Here is a 15,979-nt window from a genome sequence, read left to right as displayed (position 1 = left end):
AGCTTTTTATTCACATAAAATCTCTCTCGGATCTAAAGACTATAATAGTCAGCTTTGTCTAAGATACATCAATGACCTTCATTCTGTCGACTTTCTCTAAATACACTGGATACAATAGCCCTAGATGAAAGTGCCTGAGCTGTCAGCTGGCCTTGCCCCGATGGCCCTCATCAAGGTGAAATGCTTTCTCTGGGTAGAGTTCAGGAAGTTGGAGCAGTCCTACTACGCATTCTTTCTTGCCTCCATATCCCACTGGGCTTTTATTTTTCCCGCACTATACTTACAGCCACAAGGATGATTTTAAGTCGCAAAAAGAAATGGAACTTGTCTTCCAGGAACTACATTGGAAATAAATAGGTGATTAGTACTAAAGGTATTAATTATACTATAAAACGGGAGGTTTTTAAACTGTGGGTGGTCAAAAACTCTGTTTCACTAATTTGAAATCAAGGAATCTGTTGACAGGTTTATGAGTAAATGAGAAATGCAAAGGTTTGGTAACAGTGTTGTCAATAGTAGGTGTTGGGATGGGGAGAAATATGTCCTTATGAGCTGTCAATCAAGAGGTACTTTCCATATTAAAAAAAAAAAGTAGACATGGTGGCAGTTTCCAGATGAATTTCATCTCTCTCCTAAAAATACTTGCAAGGATGTGTGTGTGTGTGTGTGTGTGTGTGTGTGTGTGTGTGTGTGTGTGTATGTGTGTGTGTGTTGAAACCACATTTCGGGATCAATCATGTTGGACTCTAGAATCACAACTAATGACTCTGGGACCCCTATCCATTAGGTATACTTTAATGAACTCTCAATGATTCAGTTTCTTACTATCCAACTTATGAATTTTCCAAGATCTTTGTTTCTTTTTCACAGCCTGCCTTTGGGCAGGCTAGGCTTTGCATGAGAAGGTGGGTAGGAGAAGGGAAAAGAGATAAAGTTTAAACTAAACATTTTGACTTAATTGCTAGCAGCCCTGGTTAAAAAAAAAAGCTGAATGGAGAAAGTTGAAGTATTTATCTAAAATGAGGTTTGGGGATATTTTGTGAATTTCTTTTAGGCTAAGTTTACGTGACAACAAAACATCTGGTTGATTCAGTGGAAAGCATCAGCCAAACCAGTTAAACAGAATAGAACAGACAAAGTTACCAGTTTATGTAATTTTTCACTTTATTAACCTGTCCTCTGTCATCTTGTAGTCTTATACACATTAAGCTATCCTCTATTGCCATGCATAATCAACAGCTGAAAGAAATACAAGAATTGAATTATTATTATTATTATTATTACTATTATTTTGGATCATTCACTAACCACAAATTTCAATACCACTTACATTGAAATGTTATATTGTAATCCATGCTGGGTTCATGTCAAAAAAATAGCTTTTTATGGGTAAACCTTTGTTTTAGATTCAGTCAAATGATTTTAAAAATAAAACCATGAAAAAATTACCAAATAATTTGGGCTTTTCCTAACTACTATCACAAAACACCATTAAATCACTGAGGTAAATCAAGATAACATTGATGTCATAGTAATATACATTTCATCAATTTTTTCATTTATTAATATTCAGAAATTCTCTGAGTACAGTAGACACTTGACAAAATGTGTCAAGACCAAAGAATTTAAGATAGTTATTAATCAGGGAAGAAATAACTAGTACTCAAATATTACATAGAAATCTGTGAAATATTAAAATTGGTAGAGGATTGAGGTAGAGTGCATTGAATAGAGTATCTATAGAAGAAAACAGCACAGGATGAAGAGGTGTGATAGCTTACAATGTGAACTGTTAGATTTAATACAGACATCAATGAAAAAATAAATCTAACTACCGACATATCAAATTATCAATGGTATAAGGAAAATTAAAGTCATTTTTCATATCGATATTATTGAATATTTTCCTTTTCACAAAAATGAAACACGGACAGTAGAACCCAGATGGTAAGATGATTCAGAAAATGCTCTTGTTGATTTCCTACCACCATTTGGAAGATGCTGTCACTGGTCCTAGAACTATTAGCAGATATGTTGCAACTTGGGGAAGTTTGTTGTATTGATATGTGCATTAAAATGATCATCTTGTGATCTGCAAGAATTAATGAAAATAAATAGTACCATTCTAAATTGATTCCTTCTAAATAATGTAAAGTGCCCCCCTGTGTGCCATTACATTATATTACTGAAATATATATGCAAAGGAAATAAGGTGAATTATAACATACTCATTTTATATGTGAGATAATTATCTGATAGAGAGATTAGAAGATTTGTTCAAAATATAGTAACATCTTGATTTCCTAGTTCAGCAATCCATGAGATCACATTTTTGCCTTTCTAAATAGTTGTAATAAATGGAACTAGATAATTGAATGTATGTCTAACCATATATAATGGTGCCATATTATTAGGAATTAGGATGACTAAAGAAAATGGAAAAAGCTATTGTTTTTTCATAAATACATTGTAACTGCAAGGGTTTCTTTTAGCAATTACAAGGGTTTAGCTTTGTAGGCAACTGATTTTCCAAAAAAGTGGTCTCGAGTAACAAGTACAGGAAATGATTTAGTAAATCTTGTGGCTGCTTTTCTAGTACCCAGAATGGTTAGAGAATGCAGGTAAGAATCTAGGTTTAGTGAGGACTTATTGTGTTCTCTTTAGCTATTTAGCTAGGAAAGGAAATTCAAATTTATTACTCATTGAAACTTCAGGCTTATTTTAACCATCTCACTAGATTGTTTTTGATCTTTTTGAGTGTGAAAAGTGTGTACACATTCATAAATAAATCATTATTTTATTAGAAAAGAATAACAATTAAGCAACAATAAGTTTTCTTTTTCCCTAACTAGAGGAAGGAAGGTGCCTATTGCTCAAGTAGGATTGGGATAAGGACAGGAAATCCCATCTTTTAAACCATAGAAATAGTCCCCAACATGTAAACATGCGATATCATCCTTCTCTATCTTTTGAGTAACATTTATATTATCTAAAATAAACTATCATTCTGTTGTTGCTCCATAATTGACATGTGACACAGGCCATATTGTAGCAAATATAAGTTGAGTAAACAGAAAGTATTTGCTGTCTTTATGCTATGAGAAACATTCAGGTTTCCTTAAACAGACAAACTTTATTTTGTTGCTATGCAACTGTCATGCAACACAGTCCACTAGGCAGTAAATAAAGAAAAGAATTTTACAATGAAGAGGAAAGTCTTTTTTTCTCTGCTTGAGATCAAGCCACAACTTCCTTTCATGTTATACTATCCCATCACTGTGCTCAAGGCTATTTCACAAACTTCAATGTTTTGGCAAGATAAACAAATGAATGAATAACACAGTGCTGACATGGATACAGTTTGAATATTGCACGCGAGGAAACATCAATGCCAATTAGTTCAAGTCTTCCATACAGGCCAAGTAATTCATGTTCTCCAACAGGCAGGAAGGATTCCACCTCATAGTCCCCTTCCCATATTCTCCCTTGGAGTTCTGTTTATACAAGACTCCAAGGAAGGGTCAATCTCTCTCCCCTTCTAGTCTAGACAGTCATTCCTTAACAGTCTAGACAATCAAAACTTTAATGCAAGGTTTTCATAGGCACTAAAAGGTGTCAAGCAAAAACAACAATACTGTCTTTGGTCACAGAGCTGAAAGGGCAAAGTACCTATAGACTCTTACGAAGGTGTTAAAATATGGGAAGAGGGAGAACTAGAATAACTGAGTAGAATGCAAGTCCCTTGGGAAAGGATAGTTTTGTTTCTGTCTTTGAATCCTTCACACCTTTCAAATAGTAAGTGCCTATGAATACTTGTTGGTTTGGATTGGATTGGAAATAAAAAGGTAGAAAGAGCACTAGATTAGGAAAAAAAGAAACAGGACACATGCTCTAACCCTAATGCCATCATTACCTGGAAGTATGAGATTAGGGAAACCACTTTGATGTAGGAGAATGTTAGTTACCTCATTTGTAAAATGAAAGGTTTGATCAAGATAATCTCTAAGGTCCCTTCTAGCTCTAAGAATCTATGAGTCTAAATCCTACCTTAAATTGTGTTCATTAATTTATTTGTAGATTGTGACATTGATTTTAACACTTCACTAGACAAGATTTTCTCTTCCTATCATAAAGTTAAGTGTTAAGTGTTAAGTGTTAAGATTGAATAGCTTGTCAGAGGAAAGAACTGCTTATAGAAAGGAACAGAAATATAGAAACAATTGTTAATTTTCATTTATCCATTCTCTTCACATCTGCTCAGGTCACCATATGATTTTTTATATTAATATTGCTATAATAGAGCTTGAGAAAGCCAACTGTTAAATTTTCAGTGTGCTCAGTTATAACTTGGAAATTGAAAAATGTTACATATCAGACCTTGATTAATTTTTTTAAATTATCTACCTTCAAGAAAGTGATAGAGAAAATATAAATGACAAAGATTGAATTTAAAAGTTTTCTGCAAACATTTATTTTTCCTTATGGAGATCTAATTGTTAAACATTTACCAATACAACTTGTGGAAATATTCTCATGATGAAAATTTCTAAAAAAAATCTACATTGAAATAGAAGCATGAATCCACATGGTTCTTTGGGCTAAACAAAATAGAAATTCACATTTCATGAGCTAGTTCTCAATTTGCATAATTTTGAGGAAGTTCCTTGATCCTTCTGCTCAAGTTTCCAAGAAATAATTTATTGCTTAATTAGAACTAATCTAAAAAAAAGAGAGATAGTGAAGTTAAAAGATCTTGTTTGTAGTCATGGCCTTGCCATCAATAAGCTAGGAAACCTTGAACCAATCATTTAGTGTCTCTATTTTCTCATTTACACCAAAAAAAATAGCCCCTAACATTTTAGACACTAAAATTATATTTATTATTTAGTAAAAAATTAAAACTTTGTGCCACAGTAGGTATCACATTGGATACTTTTCTATCCAGTATAGTTCTTAGTATATAGTAGGAACCCAATAAATATCTTTTGCATAATAAATTTATTGATGTTGATTTACTCTATAACTCAATTTAAAAAAAATGAATTGGTATAATCTGAGCTCTGTTGCTTCCTTTCTGAGTGCCCTTGGCAAGTCATATAACCTTTCCAAGTCTCAGTTTCCTCAAACATAAAATTAGAGGGTTTCTGTAAAGTCCTGTCCAGTTTAAAATAAAAAGGGAAAAAAATCTTCTGATACAATCCTATAGTATACAGTATTTGCTCTACATGCTTAAAAACAAAATTCTCTAGGAATAGTCACTTTTTAAAATCAAGTACAGTAAATCTCTAAGATAGTGAATTTGTAAGGCTATGGGGCCATTCCAATTTGGAAAGTGGAGAAAACGTTGAAGGATTAACTACTACCTGAAAATATTGTAGACTTATCTATAATGCAAGGATACCTTGGGGGACTACAGCTAAGGGGAAAAAGTGACTTTTCTCAGGGAAAAAAATTTAAACTCATCATTTTGAAAAGTAATGAGTTTTCCTTTAATACACTTTTAAACTCAACATATATGACCACTTATCAAAAATATTATAGAAGATATTTCTATCCTCGGACAATATGGACTGGATGGCTTCTGATGCCCCTTCTAGTCTGGAGACTTTGGGGGTGTTCTCCAAGACTGTAATATTAACAGATACTTTGAAAATAAGAAAGCAACAAAGGTAGAGAAGTCATCAGAAAAGATCAAAAGGATTAGGATAATATAAATCTTTAGTACCCAGAAGGGACAAAAGGAAGGTAGATCATGGGCAAGGGAGGATTCAGTTGTTAAACCAGCAAATTCCTTATAATCTGCCATTAAGTGACACAATTTCAAATAATGCAAAGTCTGCTTTTTATTCATCAATCAGTATGACAGCCCTGGCTTTAATTTTTCTTAAACTCATGACCTCAATTTTAAGAGACACAATTTTTAGGTTATCTCCATCAGTTTGCTTGAGCAAACACCTCTGTTCAATCATTTGTTTGCCAAGGAACATCTCTTTTTACCTTTTTAGAGAACTGAGCTGTTTAAACTCATTTTGAAGGGTTTTTTTTAAAACAGTTAATGTATTCGTTGGGTACAAGTGCATTTTTCAATGATCCTGGGACACCCATTGAAAAGTCAATAGCAATGAACTAAAAGGGGTTTCTATTTTGTTGGAGAAGAACGACGCTCTTTGTATAGTGGCTCAAAATTACAGACTATGGTCACCCTCTGCACAGTGTCTCTTTGTCAAGAAACACATGCTGAAAGAAATAATACAGATGAGAAAAGAGTGTGCACTGTCAGATCTTGGAAACAACCAATGGATTTGTCCTCACCAATGTCTTGTCAATGTCTTTTACATTCCGGCACCCTGAAAAAATAAAACATACATTTAATATAAAATAAATGCAATAATAATCAGTCGGGTAATGGTTTTCCCAAGGAATGTAAAACTTGACTAATGTAAAGTTTATGGTTCAAGGTAGACCTGCCAACTCTTATGTGGCATGAGACCATTTTTATTACCTAAACAGTCCTTAACACGAAATGACTGGCACATATTTTTATTAACACAAAGAGTATATTCTTTCTGCCACATTTAATAGATATTTGGGGACTGAAAGCTTTCCTTTAGAATCTGTCTCTGTAGTAGAGGAAAACTCAGAGTGATGATTCACAGGGTGACATTCTTCCCTCGGAGACTATATCTACATAGGCAAAATGAAGTGGAGAGTGATGCAATCATGTCAAAAATTCAATTTATGTACGCAATCTGGGTCAAAAAGATAAAATTTTTAACTAATGTGTTTAACTAATGTTCCTTTTCCATTATTTACATGGTTTTGGAAATGGAATTATCTGAATAACTATCTCAATAATTCATTTCATCTTCCTTATTTAGATGCACACTGAACGTGTTCTGAATCATTAACTCAGTGTGATTCCAAAATGAAAGAAGAAAAGCAACAGCGGATCTAATAAGGGACCATGGAAGAAGCCATAGCTTGTCCCTTCTCTAGTTTCTGGTTATAGAAAAAATGATCATTCTTTAAGTATATTCAACCAGCATTTCATAAATTCTAATTGAATGTTTCATTATTTCCTTTACTTGAGTTCTACAGGAAACAGTCAACATATTACACCTTTAGGTAACCTACAGTTGCATGGTAGAAAACATTTATTCTATGCCAGAGATTCTTTACTCACCAGCTCTCATGTATTTAAATACTATCTCTATGTTGATGAATCTCAAATCTACATATCCTGCTACAAACTCTCTGCTTGCCTCTAATCTCAGTTTCAGACATCTCAAACTAGATATCCTATAGGCATCTTCAAGTCAGTATATATCCAAAATATTATCTTCCCCCCCCCAAACTCTCGCTTCTTCTTATCTTCCCTATAACTGAGGAGGGTATCACCATCATTTCAATCCCTCAGGCTCCTCAACCTAGTCAACATTCTTGACCCCTCATTCTCTCATTCCCCCATACACACCCATATCCAAAGTCTATCAATATCACCTTTGCATCATTGCTCGAATATGCCTCTTTCTCTTCTCTGATACTTCCACCATCCTGGGGGAAGCCATTATCACCTAATGCTATGGATTACTGCAATAACCTGCTGGTGGATCTTCCTGCCCAAAATCTTTTTCCAGTTCATTCCAACTTCTATTCAGCAACTAACATGATTTTCCTTAAGCACAAGTCTGATCATGTCACCCACCCCAACACCATAAATTCCATACATCTCCCATTACCCCTAGGATCCTCTAGGTGATGTTCAATGTCCTTCATAACCTAAATTCTCCTACCTTTCCAGTCTTATCACATTTTACTCCCCAACACAAATTCTTCAATCCAGTGACACTGGCCTCCTAGTCATTCCATGAGCAAGACACTCCATTGCTCAGCTCCAGGCAATTTCTCTGGTAGTCTTTTCTGTCCGGAATGCTCTTCCTCCTCACCTTCACCTCCTGACTGTCTTTAAATCCCAACTAAAATCCCAACTTCTTCAGAAAGCCTTCTCCAGCCCCTCTTAGATACAATGTTTTCCCTTTCTCATTTATTTCCACTTATCCTGTAAATGGTTTGTTTCTATACATTGTTTGCTTCTTGCCTCCTCCATTAGAATGTAAGCTCCTTGAGGGTATTGTCAAAATTTTGCCTCTTTTTTTGCATCCCCAGGGCTTACCATAACATAGTAGGTACTTCAAAAATTTTATAATATATTTTGACTCTTCTTTTTCTTTCCATTCCTGCTTTTACTATTTTACTTCAGGTCTTAATCACCTATACTACATCAACTGCCAGAGTAATATTCATTTTAAAAAACCATCTCAATCTTGTTCATAAGCTTAAATGAACTCCAATTTTTCTCATATTTTAGCTTATAATTATAGTTACCTTCCCCAGTTTAATTATCAACCAACTTTTCCAATCTTATTAACTATATCTCAAGCTATATTGATCTGCATGACCATGGTACCTGCTTTCTTTCTTCCTCAATTTTACACAAGCAACATTTCCTCCACTAAGTATGATACTTCTCCTTCCTTCTCCCTTCAGTATTCCTCCACTTTAAAGCCCAGATTCAAAGCCCACTTCTTTTATAGAACAACCCAAAATTTTTGAACTAATAAAGCTCATTTATTTTCTCCTGTTTTAAATTATCTCGTATTTTAGCTATTGTTTTATTTTTATGTATTAACTTCCTAACAATAGCAACAATCAGCATGAATGTTTGGAAAGTATTTTGCATAGATAGAGTCTCCCAAAAGGCTTTTGTGAGATTGTGTACTATTTCATTAAAGTCTTACAACTCTGAAATAGGTAACATAAGTATAATTATCCTCATCTCCAGATCATAGGTATAATGGAGAGAGACCTAAGCCTAGATTAAGGAAGAGGAGTTCAAATCTGGTCTCAGGAAATTACTAGTTAATGATACTTAGTAAATCATTTAACTTCCACATGCTTCAGTTTCCTCAATTGAAAATGAGGATAATAATAGTATCAACCTCATAGAGTTCTTGGAGGCATTAAATGAGATAGTATTTCTAAAGTGTTTATTGGTGGCTAAATAGTAAGTGCCGAATAAATTTTTAAATTACAAGTCCAAGATTACACAGCTAATATTAGAGGCATATTTTTAAGCCATTTCTTTGTGACTTCACATCTTGAAACCTCTCTGATAAGGTGTATCCATTCTCCCTCTCTCCTTCCTCCCAAAAAAAAAAGTGAAAAACTAACTAAAATGAAATTAAAGATAACTTCCCAAAAAGATTTTTTAAAAGACAAGTTCCTATTAAAATGAATTTCACTGAAAGGGGAAGTATTCCTAGGAAACTCCCATTTTTAGAGATTCTTGACCTCCTATTGGTTGGTTTGGTCTCTTTGTCTCACGTCTATCCCTATTTCAGTGCATTTTCTACTCATCTTATATACTGATCTTTCTTAAGTACAATTCTGAGGGGCAACTCAGATAGGGACAACAGTGGACAGAGTACAGGGCATTGAGTACAGGAAGCTGAGTTTCCTGAATTCAAATCTGGCCTCAGATACTTCCTAGCTTGTGTGATCCTGGATAAGTCACTTAACTGTTTGACTCAGTTTCCTATTCTGTCAAATGTGCTGAAGAGGAAATGGCAAACCACTCCAGTCTCTTTGCCAAGAAAACCCAAATGGGGCTGCAAAGAGTTGGACATTATTGAAAACAACTGAAACAACAAAAGTGCAATTTTGATCATGTCAGTTCCCTATTTAATCAGCTCTATTAGCTCCTCATTAGTGTCATGATTTGAAAAAACATCTCCAATTTGACTTTCAAAGCCTTTATATCCTAACTCCTTTCTATCTTTCAAGTATTCTCATATCTCAACTTTAACATGAAAGTCTATCTCTGAGCATTTTCATTGTTTGTCTTCCATGCCTGTGACACTCCCTCCTCATCTTTGCCTCTTGGCTTGTCTGGCTTCCTACAAATTTCAGCTAAAGTCCCATCAATTGCATGATACCTTCCTTCATGTTAGTGCCATTCCACAAAGACAACCCCTAGTTTTTCTTATATGTATCTTATCTTTATTTAATTATTTGCTTGTTATTTTTCCCCATAGGTTTAGACTATTTTTTGTCTTTCTTTGTATTCCTAGTGCTTCATATAGTGTCTGGCACAATAGTACACATTTAATAAATGTCTATTGATAAACTGATTGACTGACTACAGATCAGAATATTTATTTAAAAGGAATAGCAAGTTGAACATAATAGATTTGCAGTTTCACGTGCAATCATCTGTTTTATTATACTATATTGTGCCGTAATGAAAATGCTTATTTTATTCCATAAATTAAAACAAGAATACAGTTTGTGGATGTCCCTAAAAATGTAGGTCAAAAGGTCCCTGAATTCCAATACAAATGCAATTTGTGTATATAAATATATAAGTATAATATATATATATATATATATATATATATATATATATATATCTCAGGACAACCTGTACATGAGAGACAGTGATAGTGGATAGAGCATTGGACTTGGATTCATATTGGCTCTATAAGTCCATATATAGACATATATATGTATGCATATATATGCATACATAGATACATATATGCATATGGTAATATGTGCATGCACGTGGTAAAATACATATACATAAATCAGGACAACCTGTACATCTGAGGCAATGAGTTATAGTGGATAGAGCACTGGACTTAGATTCATATTGACTCTATGAGCCCAGACACTTCATTTAATTTTTCTGGTCCTCACCTTTCTTTTCTATAAAAGAAAGTTGTCAGATTACATGACCTGTACAGTCCTTTCCAGCTTTAAGTCTGTGAGGCAATAATCTTTATTTTACCCTAAATAAAAAATTCAAAACACACACACACACACACACACACACACACACACAGTGGAAGCTCAGGAGCCTAAAAACAACTAACACAACACCCCTTGCCACCCACCTTTCCCCAAGAGCAAGATTATTATAATGCCACTCTATTTTTGAGACTTTCCTTCAAGGGAAATTCACTTGGGGGAAATGCTAGAAAGTCAGCTGTCATCCCAATGGACCTGAACGATACAAATAAATCATAAGAGTTGTGAAGAAAAAAAAAACAAACAAAACTCCAGATTGCTCCTTTACCTTGTCATTCTTGCCATTCTTTCTCTCCAACAAAAACTCTCCGAGCTATTTATGAGCAGAGACTATATCTTGTATATGATTTTGGCACATGATTATCAAAGTATCTACCTACAGAAATCATTTGATATATAAATGGTCCTTTTTAGTCATAGGATTATGTTCTGTATTACAAATACATTACCAACTCCTAAAGGACAGAAACCATATATTTTTCCAAGATGATTACTATAGGGAAAGCAGCCTTCTTAGGTTCAAAATTCAGCAGGGGGTACAATAAATGCTACTGACTGCCTTGATGAAAGACTTAAGAGCTCACCAGTAAGAGCCATGGCCAACTGGAATTCTTCTTTCAGCATTTCCAGAACCTCCTTCACTCCTTTCTCTCCCTAGTAAAATGAGAGAGGGAAGTATTTGGCTTAGTCTAGCTCATTCTATACCAGACATTTGTTTATCTAATTACTCAATTACCTGATAAGCCAATCCCCAGATGATGGGTCTCCCCACAAATACAGCCTTGGCCCCAAGAGCTAGGGCTTTCAGCACATCCGTTCCTTTACGTACACCCCCATCCAAGAACACCTCCACCTTTCCCTCCACAGCCTCTACAATTTCAGGCAGGACATCAATCTGTAGAGGAAAAAGACAGAAACCATTATGTCATCTGTCCACTTAAAGGGAACTTTCCCAAGGCCACCCAAAGGCTGCTAATCTCACCAGACCAGGATTTTAGGTGAAAGCAGTAGGCCACAGGAATGCAGGTTTAGGGTCAAGAGTAAAACAATTTCCTTTAAAAAAAAAACAGAAGAGGAAGGGACTAGGAACTAAAAGCATCAACATTCCCTTTCCATTCAAGTTTGGGGTTGGTGGGATAATCTCTGGGAAAGTTTCCTGTAAGGAACCGAGGACTGAATTTGGCCACAGATTTCTACCATAGAGTGAATAAGGGTAGAATCTGGCCCATAGCCCTGAATGGTTTGGCATGTAATGTGAGTTTTTCTCCCTTCCCATTTGGTTTTTGCTACCTTGCCAAACATACTTTGGATCAATTTACATATACACAACTTTCTTCTTATATTCAAGCAAATTACATCAACATATAAGTGCTACAATTTCCAAACTATGATGCAAGCTGTAATTAAGCACATTTCCCCAATTTGTAAGGAGAAACGAGAAAAATATTAACCAGTTTGGGTTCAATGCACATTTTGAAAGCCTATCAAATCGTCTGTTTATGTTATTTCAAACACTGAATATGGCCTAAAAATGACCTAGGAAAGACATTTATGACATGAACCTTGTCCTGCAAAATTGAGTCCAGATTGGTGTCATGTATCTATAGGATAGAATTTTTTATCTATGGTCTGGCATTTTCAACTATAGAGATAGAGTTCGAATTCTACAAAATGTACCTTTCATTGCTGTGCTGTATAAGTTTCAGTGGATAGATTATATAAATAAATTCAACATAAGTCCACTATTTTATGCCCCTATTCTATTTCTTATTTACCAGGTACTGACAAGCTATGATAACAGTCTATTGTTATCTCAGCTTTCAATCCACAAAAAAGGAAAAACATTTTTTGAGTTTAGGTTTAAGATAATTACATATAGTATTTACACTATAGACTATCCAAGAAAATGCAGATATGTGATAGAGAGGAGCTCGGTGACTCAGTAGGTAGAGCCCTGGACTTGAAGTCAGGAGGACAGGAATCCAAAGCTGACCTCAGACACTTGAACTAACTAGCTGTGTGACCTTGGGCAGGTCACTTAACCCTGACTGACCCACATCCAGGTCCATCCATCTCCAGTCATCCTGATTCATATCTGACCACTGGACCCAGATGACTCCAGAGAAGAAAGTGAGGCTGGTGACTTAGCAGCATAACTGCCTGATGTCATAATCTTCTTTGAGAATGAAGGACAAACATCATCATCATCATCATCATCATTATCATTGTTATTGTTATTGTTATTGTTGTTATCATGCTAGATCTGGAAATCAGGAAGACCTGAGGTAGATTCACTCTCAGACACTTACTAGTTGTGTGACCCTAGGCAAGTTGCTTAAATTCAGTCTTCCTCAGTTTCACCTTCTTAAAAAGAAATGGAAGTAATTTAAAAAAAAAGAAATGGGAATAATCATCACAATCTCCCTGGGCTGTTGTGAGGATCCAATAAGATAATATAGATAGATAGATAGATAGATAGATAGATAGATAGATAGATAGATAGATAGATAGAGATAGCACTTTGTAAACCTTAAGACATTATCTATAAATGCTAGCAATTATTACAGTATAATTAAGGGGCACACAAATAGCATTCCTTCATCAAGAGACAACTCAAGTCTCACCCTTTAATGAAATCGTTAGCAATAATTTTTCCACTTCCTGACTTCCGTAGCAAAATATGTTCTCTGTATTGTACTTTTTTTCTTTTTTGTTGTTTTTTTTGGGGGGGTGGCAAGGCAGTGGGGTTAAGCGGCTTGCCCAAGGTCACACAGCTAAGTAATTATTAAGTGTCTGAGGCCAGATTTGAACTCAGGTACTCCTGACTTCAAGGCCGGTTCCCTATCCACTGAGCCACCTAGCCACCCCTGTATTGTACTTTTCAATCCAATTCAAGAAACATTTATTAATCATGTCTACAGGTCAAGCACTGGCTGGAACCTGCCCTAATTTAATCCTTGTTGTTATCTTTCATGATGTCATTTCCCTCACAAGATTATCAACTTCAGAGCAAGGACCAAACTCACAGAAGTACAGACTAATCTTAGAATTTGAGGAGATGTCACAATCCATCCATCTAATTCAACCATTACTTAATGTTTTTCTTTACAACATTCCTGACAAGTGGCACAGTGGATAAAGAGTTGGATATCTGCATTCAGCACAATCAGAGCTTAGATCCAGTGGGACACTTCCTAACTATGTGAACCTGTACAAGTCACTTAACCTTTGGTTGCCTCATTTTCCTCATCTGTATAAGGGGGATAATAATAGCAGTTACCTCCCAAGATTGTTGTAAGAATCAAATGAGATAATAATTGCAAAGACCTAACACAGTGTCTGGCACCTAGTAAGCATTATGTAAATGTTAATTATCATTATTATTATTAATTATTATTATTATACCTTAAGATTTTCAGTGCAGAAGAATTCATTACCTTCCATGGCAGCTGATTTCACCTTTAACAAACTATGATTTTTTCATCTCCCCACCCTTCCTATCCCTCTCCTTCATATAATCACTAAATTTGTCTCTTTGCAGCTTTCACCCATTACTCTTAGTTCTGTACTCTAGAACAAAAAAAAATGAATCTAAACATTCTTCCAGGTATTGGCTATTCCAATATCACACAATATTAGGCAGCACCTGTAAAGTACTTTACAACTATTTCATTTGATGCTCGTGACAACCTCAGATGGTGTGCTCTATTTTATGGTTGAGGAAACTGAGACAGATAGAGATTAAAGAACTTGCCCAGTCAGATAAATAATAATAAATATCTGAGGTTAGATTTGAACTCACATGTTCCTGATTCCAGAGCATTCAAGGATAAATCAAGTGGCCACTTAAGTGGTCATAAGCCTTTTCTAAGTTACATACTACCAGTTAGTTTCTTCTGTCTATCCTCATAGGAAATGATTTCTGGTTGCTTTCCTCTTAACACTCTCTAGGATATCAAGGTCCTTCCTAAAAGTTCACCAGGATGGGGACCAGCAGCTCCCTACTTCCAAATAGTTTATTTCTCTTAGCACAGCCTCAATGATATTAGCTTTTGTGAGTACCATAATCACACTTGGTAGCTATTGAGTTTGCAATCCATTGAAATACCTAGATCATTTTTGACATAGATTACTATCTACTTTGTCATGTACTTACAATGTCCATTTCTAGAACTTTCATTTATTCCTATTCAATTTCATTTTAACAGATTTTTCAGTTCATTCTAACCTATAAAAATATAGTTTGTAACATGAGATCTGTCAACTTTATTTTTAAAAATATTTTGATAACTATATTTCAATATGATTGTAATCCTCTGTATTTTATGTATTTAAAAGCATTATTCTGCAAAAGACTCCATAGGTTTCACCAGGCAGCCAAAGGGAACCATGAAACAGTAAAGATTAAGACTTTCTGATTTGCTTATAAGATTATTTTGGTTTCTATATTAATCATTCTACAAGCTCTGTTCTATATATAGCATAAGGCTGGACATAAAGTAGGCAGCAATCAATCAATAAACAAGATTTTATTAATCATTTATGACGCACCAGACACTGTGCTAAGTTCTGGGTGCTTTCTATTTACTAAGTACTCAATCAATATTAGAAGGTTACTAGATGGTTTAGCTAGGTGGCACAGTAGATAGAGTGCCAGACTTGGAGTCAGGAAGACTCATCTTCCTGAATTCAACTCTCTAGTTGTGTGTTCTTGGGCAACTCACAATCCTATTTGCCACAATTTTCTCCTCTAAAATCATTTGGAAAAAGAAAGGGCAAAACAACTCAGTATCTGCCAAGGAAACCCAGATGTAATAACAAAACTGAAACAACTAAACAATAACAATATCAATAAAAGACTTCCTGGCACTGAACCTCCATTTATTGAAAGAGAGCTCACAGTCCAACTATTTCATACCAGTTAAACTCCTAGATTCAACTTTACCTTTTCATGCCCTTCTACCTGGTACCTTTTCTCCCTGTCATCCCTCCTTAAGCTCCCCTTTGAGCTTCTCCCATTAGAATCTAAGCTCCTTGAGGACAGGGACTGTCTTTTTTTTTTCCTTATCTCTATCTCCAGAATTTAGCAGTAGGTGCTTAACTAATGTTT

The 15,979-nt window shown here is 35.1% G+C and overlaps 1 protein-coding gene across 1 annotated transcript in view; it reads right to left on the bottom strand.

Moving 5' to 3' along the window:
- Window positions 1–915: 915 nt before the first annotated feature.
- Window positions 916–15,979, bottom strand: part of HAO1 (hydroxyacid oxidase 1) — a 77,051-nt gene continuing 61,987 nt past the window's right edge. Inside the window, exons 6-8 of the mRNA XM_074209481.1 lie at window positions 11,606–11,764; window positions 11,454–11,523; window positions 916–6,347 (exon numbers count right to left, since the gene is read on the bottom strand). Of these exons, the coding sequence (XP_074065582.1) occupies window positions 6,277–6,347; window positions 11,454–11,523; window positions 11,606–11,764 (300 nt within the window). The 3' untranslated portion in view covers window positions 916–6,276. The remainder of the gene's footprint in view (window positions 6,348–11,453; window positions 11,524–11,605; window positions 11,765–15,979) is intronic.

This window comes from Macrotis lagotis, chromosome 1 (assembly GCF_037893015.1).
Source record: "Macrotis lagotis isolate mMagLag1 chromosome 1, bilby.v1.9.chrom.fasta, whole genome shotgun sequence".
Taxonomy (NCBI): Eukaryota; Metazoa; Chordata; class Mammalia; order Peramelemorphia; family Peramelidae; genus Macrotis; species Macrotis lagotis.
This window is presented reverse-complemented; position numbering and strand designations above follow the sequence as displayed.